This window comes from Pristiophorus japonicus, chromosome 18 (genome assembly GCF_044704955.1).
Source record: "Pristiophorus japonicus isolate sPriJap1 chromosome 18, sPriJap1.hap1, whole genome shotgun sequence".
NCBI classification, from domain to species: domain Eukaryota; kingdom Metazoa; phylum Chordata; class Chondrichthyes; family Pristiophoridae; genus Pristiophorus; species Pristiophorus japonicus.
The window spans coordinates 91,066,694-91,082,849 of record NC_091994.1 but is presented as its reverse complement, the minus strand read 5'-3'; the positions used below and the strand labels follow the sequence as shown (position 1 = coordinate 91,082,849).

The following is a 16,156-nucleotide window of genomic DNA, read 5'->3' as shown; positions in this document are numbered from 1 at the left end:
TTAGATCATGGCTGATCTGCACCACGTCAATTTTCCTGCATTTGCTCTGTATCCCTCAATAACTTACCCAATAAAAATCTATTTGAGTCTTGAAAGCTCCAATTGACCCAGCATTCACAGCCGGGGGGAGGGGAGAGAGAAAAGTGTTCCAAATTTCTATAACACTGTGAAAAAAGCACAGAAATAATAGAGACAACCACTATCAGAAATGGGTCTACAGACTCGGTTTTAATTTACTGACCATAAATTGTACAATATTTAAACATTATCCTCGTCAAAGCTTTTTCCATGATTCCAGCTTTTTTAAAACAACATTTTTAAATAAATACACCATTGTTATGTTGGTTTTTTTTTATTGGTTCAATAAAGTCACTGCACAATATTTCAAATCGGAGTAGTCATGAACCTCAGTGGAATGTGTCTGAAAGCACACTTGCCCTCCCCCATTGCACCACGGAGTCTGAAGTCGAGCAGTGGCCAGACCGGGGACGTGGCACGGCGGGTTTGTCCCGGCTTCAGCTCGCTGCCGGTTGTGGGCACAATCACTTGGGCACAGGCTGCCCGCCCGGTTCATCCCATGCTGAATGAGGTGGGCAGCAGCAATGGCAGCATGGTGATGGGTGGATGATGGCCAGAGAGGGGCATGTGGAGACTCTGCATCATTAAAGGGAGAGGGGGGGGGGGGGGGGGGGGTAGTAAGTTAATGGGTTGAGGGGGGAAATAATGTCCAGCAACGACCCTGGAAGCTGCACTGCCTCTCCCACTATGTGGCCCATTCAAAATATCTGTGTGTGTGGGGCAATGTTCTCGTTAAGCTGCGCAGAGATCTGGAGGTCCCATAAATTCCGGTGCACAGCTTACACACGAGAACATTTAAATAGGCCGTGCAGCCCGTTAAAGGGCCCGTGGACCAGGAAAAAAAAACTCGAAGAGGGAACATCGATACTCGGTATCTACAATGTAAAAGCCAGTGAGTGGCCTGCGTGGGACCTTGCAGATGCCTGCGTGGGAACTTGCAGATGCCTGCGCGGCCACGGAGCTTAGTGAGAATAGGCAAAATTAGAATGATCAGGTCATAAGTTGCAAGAGCAATGCCACTGAGTAAGAAATGTCATGTGAAGACCCAAGGTATTTCACTGCTATCTTTAACTTTTATACCTTTCCAAGTCTGTTTTTACCACACCAAAGCTGTATCAGGTCTTTGCAAAATGAAATAATTGAATTCATAGCCGATGCCTCAGGTGATTTAAGTAAATCAACAGTATCGATAATGTGGAAGGACATTTCAAAAAACACTCATCCTTTTCTTGCACTAAAATGCCAACTTGAGCAAAATGTGTCTGACTGCGGAGGCCTACATATTGGTATGGAATATGAACTTTCTACATTCCTTCACTACCCGGACAAATACAACATTGTAACTCTGCAACTCACATGCAAGCTTCCAAAATACCACAAAGGAAAATAAAGCTTCAAATACTGGAATTTCAAGCGAGGGACTGAAAATAGAAATGTTGCTATGTGTCAGCAGTCAGGCGAGGATGAATAGCACTATTGTTTAGTTGTTTTACACCTGTTAAGAGTTTTTTTTTAAACTTTGCAATCTCGATGCGGAGCCTCACTCGCCGAAACCTCAGCGTGCATAGCGCATGATTTGCCCAACCATTTGCTGAGGTTCCCTGGCAGAAGCATGGAGCCAGAAAGGGATGCCAATAGCAGATCTGCTGTGGCATCGCCTACAGAAAATGAGCGCCCCTCAGAGGACATTAGCGTTACTGCAGGTCAGGGGGAGATCTGCAGCTGCTGGACTTTGGGAGGCTCCATCTAGTGGTGAAAGTGCGTCGCTGCCGATGTGACTGCACGTTGGGTCGCTTTATAACAGAGAAGCCACCCAGAGGCATGACAGAATAGCCAAATAAGGAAAGCACAGCATCCATGGCAAATGTAATACATCACAGGATGAAGGGCAGACTGTTTTGTTCATTTTAAAAGGTTGGTTAAGCATGATTAACCAGTACCTAGGCTTTATTACCAGAATGATTTCACAGAATATAAATAAAAATACATTTAATCAATGCTCTTTAAAACATTGTTCAGTGAGAGGAAATGTTGCTATAGAAGCAGTGAATGACGTAGCTCTGTGCAGTGCACGGTACGTACAACACCCAGAGATGTGCCTTGCTCAGTTAAACTGGTACATACACATCTTAATGTTTCCAACACCAGCCAAAAGCGCAGGAACTGGGCCCTGGTTGTGCAAAAGCAGAAGCACATTCTAATCTACGTTTGGCGATCCATGTTCAAGCAAAATGTTTCCTGGGTCGAAAACAGGGATTTATTTGTCTTTTGTGTGATTTGTCTGTTCTGCTCCCAATACAAAAGCTTCCTTCTTGGCATTGGACACTCTAATTGCAAGTTCCTAATGAGTTGTAAGGCATGTGATTTTCCATGGGAAATCAGTCCCCCCAAAATAGCCTCCTCACCCGTGTTTGTGAAGCCCCCACCAATCCCAGGGCTGAAAATACACAGGGTGCCCGTTTCCTGATATTTGCCCACTGAGTAATACAAATTTGTCAGAGCCGGTTGGTCCTGTCACTGATTGAAAGGTGCTCCGTGTGACGGAATTCTCCTCAATGGTCATCTGCTGCGGGAGACGTGGATTCCAACCGCACCAGAGAGTGGGCCTGACTAATTGGGAAGCAGCAACATGCTCTCGGATGGACAGCGGGGCTTCACTGAACTGCAATTGTGCGCCAATCTCTGGCATCAATTAAACACAAAGGACCAGTGAGCTTAGATTGCATTTCCAGGCTCGAATCCCGATGCTCTCTACCTAGTGTTTTGACCAGAAGCAATGCCATTTAAAAAAAACATTCTACCTCTGCACAAAGATCACACTGGTCACTTATAGGTTACAAAAATCATCGGACTTTTCACAATGTCACCGTATACTGCAACAAAATCGGTATCCTTCCCAAGTTGGAAGGTTCTCAGCTGCTTGCAAATACACTTTTGTGGAACGGTTAATATGTCAAACATGAATACTTGGAACTTCTCTAATATTAGTGACTGGTGGAAAATAGATCCTCCGGACTATTGAGTACAATAGATTATAGGATTCATCAGGATTGTTACAGCATTTGTAACAAATAGTTGCTTAATCGACAATTACATTTTCAAAAGCACCCTGAACTATTGTTAAAATGATACAATTCAACCAAAATGTTTATTTAGTGACTCCAGGTGGTGAAAATGAGCCCAGCACAACCCTGCATGTCGGGTTCTCACTGTGGACTCTCCCGTTCCCAGAAACACACAGAGTAGGCTCAATGTAGCCTTACTTTCCCAATGCCCAGCCGAAAATCACAATGCCTAAGTAAAGCCGTACTTTAAAAGATGAAATAGCTTTACAGCCGGTTAAAGAGAAAAGCGGAACAATACCAGCAGTTAATCACGTAACATCGGGACTCCAGACGCAGATGAACAATTTCCATGCAAATTTAGTTGGAATATAAAAATCCTGTATTGCAATTCGTTAACACAGACAACAAAAAAGTTGAAGTAAATTTTAGTTCAGAAAATGTTTTTTCCTGCTACCTGGCCAGTTCAGGGAGCATTCTAACTAGCGCCAGTTAGATCAGAACAAACTAATAAAATATGTGGCTTGGAGTCACTAAAGGCTTTTACCCAAATAAGCAGTTTGTTTGTTTATACACATATACACAATACAAACACACACATACAATCAAATTACATTTATATTTGCTATAACGGGATTACACAAATCCCAGAACTTTACTCTTGTGCAATTAAATACGACGTACTGCAAGACCGACGTTGTGCACGCTGCTCCGATCGGTGCGATGGATCAGGATTAGGAACACCAGGTATTCTTTGGTGCATCTTTCGGACGGGAAATAATGGGAGAAAGTGCGCGAAACTGAAAAGCAGTCTAACAAAGGTGGACAGACGTGAACTGAACCCTTGGCATCACAATGAGCGAATCCGTACTCTGATCAGGAAAAAGAGCAACTTTGTGCTTTTTGGAGATGTACAAGTTTCAATCTCTCAGACTTGCAGACTCGGTATTATGTCAACTGGGAAGAGACCCATGTGCCGTCAGAAATAGGTTGTCGATGTCGCAGCTCTTTCCAAGTGGCATTTCCTGCATTAACACCCACTCTACCATTTCTAATTCACCATGCAGACCATAGGGACTCCGCCTTTCCAGCGCTCAGCTGCAGAGTCAAGGTATGCCATCTTTACGCTGACAGCACTGGGAGGGTGGGACATACCAATCATAAATATAGGACAGTCTCACTTTAACTTCTTCTTTGCATAGCTTTCCTTCTCTCAGGAGTGTCTGGTGCTTTTCCAGCATATCCTCAATGCTCTGCTTGTGTGTCACAATGTACTTATTGTTGCACCCGCGGGACTTGTACTCTGTATCAAACCGGGGGTCGTGCAGGCGTTTGACATCGACTGGTGCCAGCCAGGCACCCAGAGACACATCCTCACTCTGCCACACCTTCAGATAGTCAACATTAATTCGAATATAATGCACCAAATCCGCAGACAGAACATACCCGCCCCCAAGGGCATAAGGCAAGTAATAATCGCACAATACCCACGTGCTCTCCTTCCATTTCCCACCGGACTTAACCCTTCCTCGCCCAGAGAAGAAGCCCCAGTACAGTTTATTTGGCTCTTTTGCCTTCAGTTCTTCTTTAATGATATCCAGCCTGGCGAAGGTGTCATCGTCCGCCTTCAGCACAAACTTAAAGTCCACGTTTTGGTCCACCCAAGCGTACATGTGAAGGATCTTGTTAGTTAGGTTCTCGTAGGAGTCCCTCAGGTCCGGGAGCAGCAGCAGATCCCGGTGCCGATCGCTCTCCTGCTCCAAAGTTAGCACGTCTTCCGCCGCGAGGCCGCTGGTTCCTATGGTGAAGTAGGGGAGGATTTCGGGGTCTCGGCTGGCCAGCCAGGTGCTGCGGATAATGCTTCGCCTCTCCGTGTACTTGGGCCCAGTGGTGATCAGCAGCACCAGGAAGGCAGACAGGCCTTTGGTTCTGCTGCGGCCTGGAGCCTTGCCCCGCCTCTCCACCCCGTGGGGCAAGCCCGGGGATTTCAACGTCTCCGAGGTGCATTTGGCCAAGTAAAGCAACATCAGGGCAAACAAGGACAGGGTGGCGATGGCGAGGGCGGTTTTGTGACGACAGACAAGTCGAACTAGATTCATGGTGTAGACGCTGGAGTGCTTTCAGCTGTGGGGACAAAATGGAAGCTGGTTAACATTCCGGGAAGCAGGATTGTGCTCCACTAAAATACTTTTATTCCTTGCAAACAACCCATTACAGCGAGCACTTTCAGCTTTATATCATCGGCAGTCCCTCGAAATTGAGGAAGACTTGCTTCCACTCTAAAAGCAAGTTCTTAGGTGACTGTATGGCCCAAGGGAATTAGTGTCTCTGTCACAGGTGGGACAGACTGTCATAAGAACATAAGAAATAGGAGCAGGAGTCAGCCATACGGCCCTTCGAGCCTGCCCCGCCATTTAATAACATCATGGCTGATCCAATCATGGACTCAGGTCCACTTCCCCGCCCGCTCCCCATAACCCCTTATTCCCTTATCAGTTAAGAAACTGTCTATCTGACTTAAATTTATTCAATGTCCCAGTTTCCACAGCTATCTGAGGCAGCGAATACCACAGATTTACAACCCTCAGAGAAGAAATTTCTCCTCATCTCAGTTTTAAATGGGCAGCCACTTATTCTAAGATTATGCCCTCTAGTTCTAGTCTCCCCCATCAGTGGAAACATCCTCTCTGCATCCACCTTGTCAAGCCCCCTCATAATCTTATATATTTCAATAAGATCACCTGCATTCCAATGAGTAGAGGTTCAGCCTCCTCAACCTTTCCTCATAAGTCAACCCCCTCTTCCCCAGAATCAACCTAGTGAACCTTCTCTGAACTGCCTCCAAAGCAAGTATATCCTTTCGTAAATATGGAGACCAAAACTGCACGCAGTATTCCAGGTGTGGCCTCACCAATACCCTGTATAACTGTAGCAAGACTTCTCTGCTTTTATACTCCATCCCCTTTGCAATAAAGGCCAAGATTCCATTGGCCTTCCTGATCACTTGCTGTACCTACATACTAACCTTTTGTGTTTTATGCACAAGTACCCCCAGGTCTTGCTGTAGTACAGCACTTTGCAATCTTTCTCCATTTAAATAATAACTTGCTCTTTGATTTTTTTTCTGCCGAAGTGCATGACCTCACTTTCCAACATTATACTCCATCTGCCAAATTTTTGCCCACTCACTTAGCCTGTCTATGTCCCTTTGCAGATTTGTGTCGTTGAAGGAAAGGGTGGGTGGGGAGTCTGGTTTGCCGCACGCTCCTTCCGCTGCCTGCGCTTGTTTTCTGCGTGCTCTCTGCGACGAGACTCGAGGCGCTCAGCGCCCTCCCGGATGCTCTTCCTCCACTTAGGGCGGTCTTTGGCCAGGGACTCCCAGGTGTCGGTGGGGATGTTGCATTTTATCAAGGAGGCTTTGAAGGTTTATAACACAACCACTCAATGGCTCCGACTAGTTACTCTCCGAAATGAATGACTTGATTTTCCTGATTTCATGTGCGCTGCTGTTTTTGATTTACCTTCTACATTACAACAGTGACTACACTCCAAAAAGACTTCATTGGCTGTAAAGTGCTTTGAGACGTCCGGTGGTCATGAAAGGCGCTATATAAATCTGTCTTTCTTTTTCTTCACAATGGTTGCTTGTGTGAGCACCATCAACCAATGCGATGTAAATTAGCTAATGTGACAGGCAAACAAGCAAATAAAACACAGGCTAATGGATATCGGGGAATCAGTTACAAGATTATAAAACAAGTGTCTCAGGAAATTAGCTTCCAGTCTTCAGCTCTCCCATTAGCTTAAATATTTATCATTTTGTATCCAAAATTCTATCGATCTGTGTCTTGAATCTACTCAACAACTGACACATCCCCTTTGGGGTAAAGAATTTTCTGTGTTGGATGAAGGTCACAAAGGTCAAATTCTTTATTTAGCCCCAAAAGCAATTTTGTTTAAATCCTGAAGAAAATTGCTGATCTTATTACCCCTCTCTCAAGCGATCAATTGTTTAAAAAGAAAAAAAAAGACTTGCATTTATAGAGCGCCTTTTATGAGCACCAGTCGTCCCAAAGCGATTTACAGCCAATGAAGTACTTTTTTTTTTGAAGTGGAGTCACAGTTGGAAAGCAGGAAACGAGACAGCCAATTTTGCGCACAGCAAGCTCCCACAAACACCAATGTGATAATCTGTTTTTAGTGATGTTGATTGAGGGATAAATATTGGCTAGGACACCTGGGATAACTCCCCTCCTGTTCTTTTTCAAAATAGTGTCATGGGATCTTTTTGTCTATCTGAGAGCAGACGGGGCCTCGGTTTAACGTCTCATTCGAAAGACGGCAGTTCCGACAGCGCAGCGCTTCCTCAGCACTGCACTGGAGCGTCAGCCTAGAATTTTGTGCTCAAGTCTCTGGAGTGAGATTTGAACCCCCAACCTTCTGACAGAGGCGAGAGTGCTACCCACTGAGCCATGTCATCAATTGTATCCCAGATCCTATGATTGGCAACATCTTCAACGTGGTAACATTTTACGGAGGTTGGAAGGACCGTCACCACGACAAAGATAGATAAAATTCCCACAACAAATGGTCCACTAATCAAATCAGGGCTTTGCAACACTGATCCCTGCAGCTTTAGGACATCCCATTTCAGAGTTTACCGCCCGCATTCAGCAGCCGCCTCATGGTGACCAGCCACTTCATAAGAACTAGGAGCAGGAGTAGGCCATTTGACCCCTCGAGCCTGCTCCGCCATTCAATAAGATCATGGCTGATCTGATCTTGGCCTCAACTCCACTTTCCTGCCCGCTCCCCATAACCCTTGACTCCCTTATCACTCAAAAATCTGTCTATCTCCGCCTTAAATATATTCAATGACCCAGCCTTCACAGCTATCTGGGGTAGAGAACTCCAAAGATTCACGACCCTCAGAAGAAATTCCTTCTCATCTCCGTCTTAGATGGGCGACCCCTTAGTCACTGTGTACTCGTGACGGGTACAGCAGCTAAAAGAATGGCCTCCGCTAAGTAGCTCTCCCATCACTGCTAGATTGAAGCCCTCTGTGGTTCTGATGCTGAATTTTGCATAGAACAAGAAACCACATTAAATGTGATGAATATCAGAGCAGCAGAGCATTATTGTGAAGTACAGATACAAAAGTATTTAGTACAGCACAGCATTGTCATTCAATGCAGCACTGTAATGTTATTCAGCGTAGCACATCGCCACTAATCAGGTCACATTATTTGGTTCAGCAACGTAGTAATATTCAGTGGAGCACAGTATTAATATTCACTGCATCAGCAGCATTATTCAGTGGAGCCCAGTATTCTGCTGCGGAGCAGGAAGCAGGCAGTCTTTTTGATGGAGGTGTTATGGTGTCTGAAGCTCAGCTCAGGGTCAAATAGGACACCGAGGTTGCAAACAGTCTGGTTCAAGCAGAGACAGTGGTCAGGGAGGGGGATGAGGAAAGATAAAAGAGCGGTCTAGAAGGACAAGGAAAGATAAAGTGTATAGAGAGAGAAACTGTTCCCATTGGCGGAAGGGTCGAGAACCAGAGGACACAGATTCAAGGTGACTGGCAAAAGAACCAAAGGCGAAATGAGGAAAAACTTTTTTACGCAGCGAGTGGTTAGGATCTGGAATGCACTGCCTGAAAGGGTGATGGAAGCTGACACAATTATGGCTTTGAAACGGGAATTGGATAAGTACCTGAAGAAATAAAATTGCAGGACTGCAGGGATAGGACAAGAGAGTGGGATTAGCTGAAGTGTTCTTGCAGGGAGCCAGCATGGGCTCGACGGGCCAAATGGCCTCCTTCTGTGCTGTAACCGTTCTATGACTCTAAGATAGAGCACCATAGTCACAGTAACAGAGGATTTTATTTGTAACTTTGATTAGTGGCGTTTCAGTGCTGCACCAGGCGAACCTAAAAATGAGATACCAAGGCGCTAAATATAGTGACAGGTTAACAAGGCCACAAAAAAGCTGCAACACAGGACTACATGTGTGCTAAACAGCAGAAGCAGCATGCTATAAACACAGAGCTAATCGATCCCACAATTAACAGATCAGATTAAAGCTCTGCAGTCCTGCCACATCCAGTCGTGAATGGTGGAGGACAATTAAACAACTAACGGGAGGCGGCGGCTCCATGAATATCTCCATCCTCAATGATGGAGGAGCCCAGCACGCAAGTGCAAAAGACAAGGCTGAAGCGTTTGCAACCATCTTCAGCCAGAAGTGCCGCATGGATGATTCATATTGGCCTCCTCCTGGGGTCCCTACTATCACAGAAGCCAGTCTTCAGCCAATTCAATTCACTCCACATGATGTCAAGAAAGGGCTGAGCGCACTGGATACAGCAAAGACTATGGGCCCCGACAACATCCCGGCTGTCGTGCTAAAGACTTGTGCTCCAGAACTAGCCGCGCCTCGAGCCAAGCTGTTCCAGTACAGCTACAACACTGGCATCTACCCGACAATGTGGAAAACTGCCCAGGTGTGTCCTGTCCACAAAAAGCAGGACAAATCCAATCCGGCCAATTACCGCCCCATCAGTCTATTCTCAATCATCAGCAAATTGATGGAAGATGGTGTCGATAGTGCTATCGAACGCCACTTACTCACCAATAAGCTGCTAACTGATGCCCAGTTTGGGTTGCACCAGGACCACTCGGCTCCAGGCCTCATTACAGCCTTGGTCCAAAAATGGACAAAAGAGCTGAATTCCAGAAGTGAGGAGAGAGTGACTGCCCTTGACATCAAGGCCACATTTGACAGAGTGTGGCATCAAGGAGCCCTAGTAAAGCTGAAGTCAATGGGAATCAGGAGGAAAACTCTCTACTGGCTGGAGTCATACCTAGTACAAAGGAAGATGGTTGTGGTTGTTGGAGGTCAATCCTCCCAGCCCCAGGACATTGCTGCAGGAGTTTCTCAGGGCAGTGTCCTAGGCCCAACCATCTTCAGCTGCTTCATCAATGACCTTCCCATCATCATAAAGTCAGAAGTGGGGATGTTCGCTGATGACTGTACAGTGTTCAGTTCCATTCGCAATTCCTCAGATAATGGAGCAGTCCGTGCCCGCATGCAGCAAGACCTTGACAACATTCAGGCTTGGGCTGATAAGTAGCAAGTAACATTCACGCCACATAAGTGCCAGGCAATGAACATCTCCAACAAGTGAGAATCTAACCATCTCCCCTTAATATTCAACGGCATTACCATCGCCATATCCCCCACCATCAACATCCTGGGGTCCATCATTGACCAGAAACTTAACTGGACCAGCCACTTAAATACTGTGGCTACAAGAGTGGGTCAGAGGCTGGGTATTCTGCGGCGAGTGTCTCACCTCCTGACTCCCCAAAGCCTTTCCACCATCTACAAGGCACAAGTCAAGAGTGTGATGGAATACTCTCCACTTTCCTGGATGAGCTCCAGTAACACTCAAAAAGCTCAACACCATCCAGGACAAAGCAGCCCACTTGATAGGCACCCCATCCATCACCTTCAACATTCACTCCCTCCACCACCGGCACACCGTTGCTGCAGTGTGTACCATCTACAAGATGCACTGCAGCAACTCGCCAAGGCTTCTTCCACAGCACCTCCCAACCCCAGACCTCTACCACCTCGAAGGAGCAGGGCAGCAGCCGCATGGGAACACCACCACCTCCAAGTTCCCTTCCAAGTTACACACCATCCTGACTTGGCAATATATCGCCGTTCCTTCATCGTTGCTGGGTCAAAATCTTGGAACTCCCTGCTTAACAGCACTGTGGGCACACCTTCACCACAAGGATTGCAACAGTTCAAGAAGGCGGCTCACCACCACCTTCTCAAGGGCAATTAGGGATGGGCAATAAATGCTGGCCTTCCCAGCGATGCCCACATCCCGGAACGAATAAAAAAAAAGACTGGTTGGGCCCGTTTCTGTACCGTATCTCCTATGTAAGTCTATGTGATACAAGGATGAACCACCAAGTTGGGAGAGAGTAAAGTTTGTACTGGACAAGGTGGGGGCATTAAACATGGCAGTGAGGTATGCACATCAAAAGCTGAAGTAGTAATGTGACGAATGGAGGATCAAAGGCTAGACAGTTGGAAGTTTGAGTGTGGGGGAGAATTTATACCCAGGGCAGATGCAGAAGGTTGGTGGGGGTATGTGGGTGATGAGGGACACAAGGAAGTGGTTGCAGATGGCCTTGTATGTGATTGAGAAAATGGTGTAGAGGTCACATGAGATGGCACGGTCAAGGAGTTGTCAGTGACCATGGGCAAGAAAGTTTATATGGAGGGAGAAATTAAGGGAAAACAGGAGGAGAAAGGGCACGAGTTCAGATGGAGACTGAAATCACCGCGAATAAGGCATAGCTCAGTGCAGAGGCTTAGGGAGGAGAGGAAGGAAGATATCTCAGTGAGAAACTCAGGTGGGCAGTAGAAAATGAGTATTTTAAAAGGAGAGGATTCAGAATTATTCAGAACAAAAGTTCAGTGCCCTGCAAAATTATTAGACATGGCATTAAATATTCAAAACAGTTCAGTCAGTATTATTATTCAAGGCATATTATTCAGGACAGTGCAGTATTATTCAGGTGAGTGAAGCATTATCTAAGACTTAACTATTCAGGACAGTGCAGGCTCATTTAGGGCATGCTGTATTATTAGTCAGGTGCGTGAAGTATTATTTCAGGCAATGTATTATTATTTAAGACATTATTATTCAGGACAGTGCAGCATTGTTATTCAGTGAGTTAAGTATTAGTATTGAGCAATACAGTATTAGCATTAGTGTTATTTACAGCAATGCAGTATTATTATTGAGCAATGCAGTATTATTGAGCAATGCAGTATTATTTACAGCAATGCAGTATTATTTATAGCAATGCAGTATTAGTATTTACAACAATGCTGTATTAGTATTAACAATGCTGTATTAGTATTAATATGCAGTATTAATAGCAATGCAGTATTAGTATTAATATTGCAACAATGCAGTATTAGTATTTACAACAATGCAGTATTAGTATTAATATTTGCAACAATGCAGTATTAATATTTGCAACAATGCAGTATTAGTATTTACAATGCAGTTGAGTGAAGTATTATTTAGGGCAATGCAGTGTTATTATTGGAAACATTATTATTCAGGGCAGCACAATAGTGCAGTATTATTTTCAGGGCTGCACAATAGTAATATTATTCTGTGCAGCACAGAATTAACCAACTTTGATGAACCGAGGAAGATATTTCGGTCGTTCTGCTACTTACCGCTCCATTGATTTCTCCATCGAAAGAGGCCGTCCCCGGTTCAGAGCGACTGCACAGCGGGCCCGCCCGGCGCCTCCCTCAGCCTCAGCCGCCACCACCACCACCTGGGCCCGGCTCCCTGGAGAAAGAGGCAGGAAGCCGCAGGCAGCATCCCGGCTGGCAGCGGCCCAACCGGCGTGACGTGGCGCCGCCTGCCTTCACCTCACGGCTCGGCCCGAGCAACCGCCAGCCCGCCGCCTCCGCCTCAGCCGGGGCTGGTCCCGCTCACTATTGCCCCCTGTGGCCGGGAGGACCGAGCAGCTAACTCTCCAGCTGTGTGAGACTTGTCAACCTGGGGCAGTGGCTCCTCCAGCTCCTGCTGTCTGCTGCTTCTTCCCCAGGTCACATGTGCATTAAAAAAAAATGTATAATCATTGTTTCATTCAAAGCAAGTCATGTTGAAGTTTTGTAAAACCACTGCTTCGGCCTCAACCGGAGTATTGTGTCCAATTCCGCCCACCGCACTTTTGGGAAGGATGTGAAGGCCTTGAGAGAGGGGTGTGGAATAGATTTACAAGAATGGTTCCAGGGATGAGGCTCTTCAGTCACGTGGATAGAATGCAGAAGCTAGCGTTGTTTTCCTTAGAGCAGAGAAGGTTGAGAGGAGATTTGATAAAGGTGTTCAAAATCATGAGGGGGCTGGACGGAGTAGACCGAGAAAAACTGTTCCAGTTGGCGATAGGGTTGAGAACCAGAGGGCACAGATTTAAGGTGATTGGCAAAAGAACCGAAGGCGACATGAGGAAAAGCCTTTTTTAATGCAGCGAATAGTTATGATCTGGAATGCACTGCCTGAAGGCAGACTCAACCGTGGTTTTCAAAAGGGAGTTGGATAAGTACCTGAAGGAAAGAAAATTGCAGGGCTACTGGGCAAGGGCAGGGGAGTGGGATTAGCTGAAGTGCTCTTGCAGAGAGCTGACACGGGCTCGACAGGCCAAATGGCCCCCTTCTGTGCTGTAACCACTCTGTGATTTTTGTATTCCTTCATTAATTATTAATAAAGGAATAATTGTAATTATTCCTACATTACAACAGTATTTCCCACACTTCAAAAAGTACTTCATTGGCTGTAAAGCTCTTTGGGACATCCAATGGTCATAAAAAAGAAAGACTTGCACCTTTCACGACCACCAGATGTCCCAAAGTGCTTTACAACCAATAAAGTACTTTTTTGGAGTGTAGTCGCTGTTGTAATGTAGGAGACATGGCAATCAATTTGCGCACAGCAAGCTCCCACAAACAGCAATGTGATAATGACCAAACAATCTTTTTTTGTTTATGTTGATTGAGGGATAAATATTTGCCAGGACACCGGGGATAACTCCACTGCTCTTCTTCAAAATAGATCCATGGGATCTTTTACGTCCACCTGAGAGAGCAGACGGGGCCTCGGTTTAATGTCTCTTGCGAAAGACGGCGCCTCTGACAGTGCAGCTATCCCTCAGCGCTGCACTGGTGCGTCATTCTAGATTTACGTGCTCAAGTCCGTGGAGTGGGACTTGAACCCACAACCTTCTGACTCAGAGGCGAGTGTGCTACCCACTTAAAAAAAAAATAATTAATATTTATTGAACATTAAGAACATTTACAACATCGTGATCATTCCATTGTATCATACAATTCCATTCCGCCCCTCTGCACAGCCATTCCTCCAACACATATTAACATTAAAACCTGAAGTTTAATTTATCTCCTGTAACATATATTAATCTATTGTACTTTACAAATTGATCATAAAATACTATCTTTAAATTATTTTCTGAATAAAACATCCACAGAGCCTTATAGTGATCTTTTAGTTTATATTTAAAATACTCTTTTAGGTTTAGTCTCCTCCCCTTAAAAAACAGAGCATTCCTTCCTTGCACAATCACAAACCTAGCCAAACTGAACATTAAATTAATTGTCGCTCCGCTAGATGTGGACAGACTCTCCTGCAATCCCCATCTCAAAATTGAGTCCCACGGGATTCCCATTCTTGCTCTTCGGTCCACACCCAGCAAGAAAACTTCACACAACAATCGAACAAAGTACTTAAAATCCTTTAACTGTGGACATAACACCAGCAAATGGGGCAGAGCCTCATCCCGCATCCCACACACTGGGCAAGTTGCCACCCCTACTCGCCCAATCTTACATAAGACAATCATGGTAAAAATCTGGTTATGAGCCAATTTGAAATCCAGTTCAATCCACTCTGGACAATTAAAATTGGCCCACACTCACTTCCAAATCCTGTTGAAGTCCAGCTGTGGGTATATGCTCTGCCAAAGCTCCTGACCAGCAGGTGGCTTGACTCTCCATTCTCTAAATACCCCATAGAAATCGCGAGTATTACAGCTGTCAAATGGGACCAACTCCTCCCCCTTTCTCCAGCAGAAAGCTTGGAAAAGTGGGACGCACTTTACCTCCTTTGGAGATTTGCGTATTTATTTCTTCCATCCAATCCTGTGGCATTGCCCTCACAATCTTCTCATACGTGATCTTAATTGCTTTTTCCTCTACCCCCTGATCCTCCTCCCAAATCATGTCCCTCACTACCGCTTCCAGCAACCAACCTGGAATTACCTCATATAATACATCTTTCACATATATAATACCAGCTTTTATTAAAAACTTGATTAAATAATACGTCTCCTTCAATGTTGATCCACCTGTTCAAAAATAAGGGGCTGTTCTAAAAATTCCTCAACACCTTTGAGCATAAACTGCACACTTTTAAAAAATTGAGCCCAAGTGTCTACAACCCTCTAGGGAGAGGTTTAATCGCTTTCAAAAACATATTGTTGTATTCCATATAAAATATTCCCTGTCCTCCAATCCCAATTAATTCAAAAAAAATGCTGGAACCAACTCTTCCAAAAACTTGTATTTGACTTCTGAAGCGATCTGTAAGCAACCAAGGCTGGTTTCCCTTCCCATAACAACTTTACACAAGCCTCTCGGATAGACTTTTCCACCCACTCAGGAATATCCTACGCTGTCAATAAGTACCATCGTTTAAATAGCGAGAGAGCTGACACCACGGTCGCTCTTCCTTGCACTTTCAACCACCTTCTTTCCCATCTTCCCAAAATATTTTTAATTTTCATAACCTTCGGTTCCCACTTCATCCCTGTCCTTCTTGCACCCCATATGCACCCCCAGAACTTCTAAAATCTCCACCACCTTAAAAGGGCTTTCCTCCAACCACTCTCCCCCTACTCCTTCCCACAACCAGGTATTGGGATTTACTATCATTTACCTCTGGCTCCTGAAGCTCTACAATACTCCTCCACTGCTCCCATAGCTTTCCTCACTGACTCCCCATCTCTCAACGTTAAGGTTGTGTCATCTGGATATTGGTGTATTACCTGCCCGGAACTGGGAACTATGCCTTGTTCCTTTCGCATCATGTAACCTAATGGTTCTGCTACCAATGTGTACAACAATGGGGCCAACCCTGTCTCACTGATCTCTGAATTGGAAAATACTTGGATAAAAAACCATTACATTTAACACAGCTAAATATGTTTGATAAAAAATCCTTATCCACTCAATGAAATTTTTCCCGAAACCAAATGCTTCCAAAACCATCAATAAAAAACTCATGAGAGACTCTATCAAAGGCTTTCTCTTGATCCATCTTTAACACACAAGCTTCCCTCCCACTCTCTTCCATGAATTCTATCGCAACACGGATTGAGACCACAGAGTCAGCGATG

At 45.2% G+C, this 16,156-nt stretch overlaps 1 protein-coding gene across 1 annotated transcript; it reads right to left on the bottom strand.

The window, feature by feature from the left end:
* Positions 1-216: 216 nt before the first annotated feature.
* Positions 217-12,660, bottom strand: b3galt6 (UDP-Gal:betaGal beta 1,3-galactosyltransferase polypeptide 6). Its single transcript, XM_070860332.1, has 2 exons — positions 12,414-12,660; positions 217-5,264 (listed from the first exon to the last, which is right to left on the bottom strand). Exon 2 carries the CDS (start codon positions 5,237-5,239, stop codon positions 4,247-4,249), a length of 993 nt encoding a protein of 330 aa, XP_070716433.1. The 5' UTR covers positions 5,240-5,264; positions 12,414-12,660; the 3' UTR covers positions 217-4,246.
* Positions 12,661-16,156: the final 3,496 nt, after the last annotated feature.

What these genes read in the sequence shown, in the direction of transcription:
- b3galt6 (XM_070860332.1), bottom strand. Translation starts at nt 5,239, where the DNA reads ATGAATCTAGTTCGACTTGTCTGTCGTCACAAAACCGCCCTCGCCATC.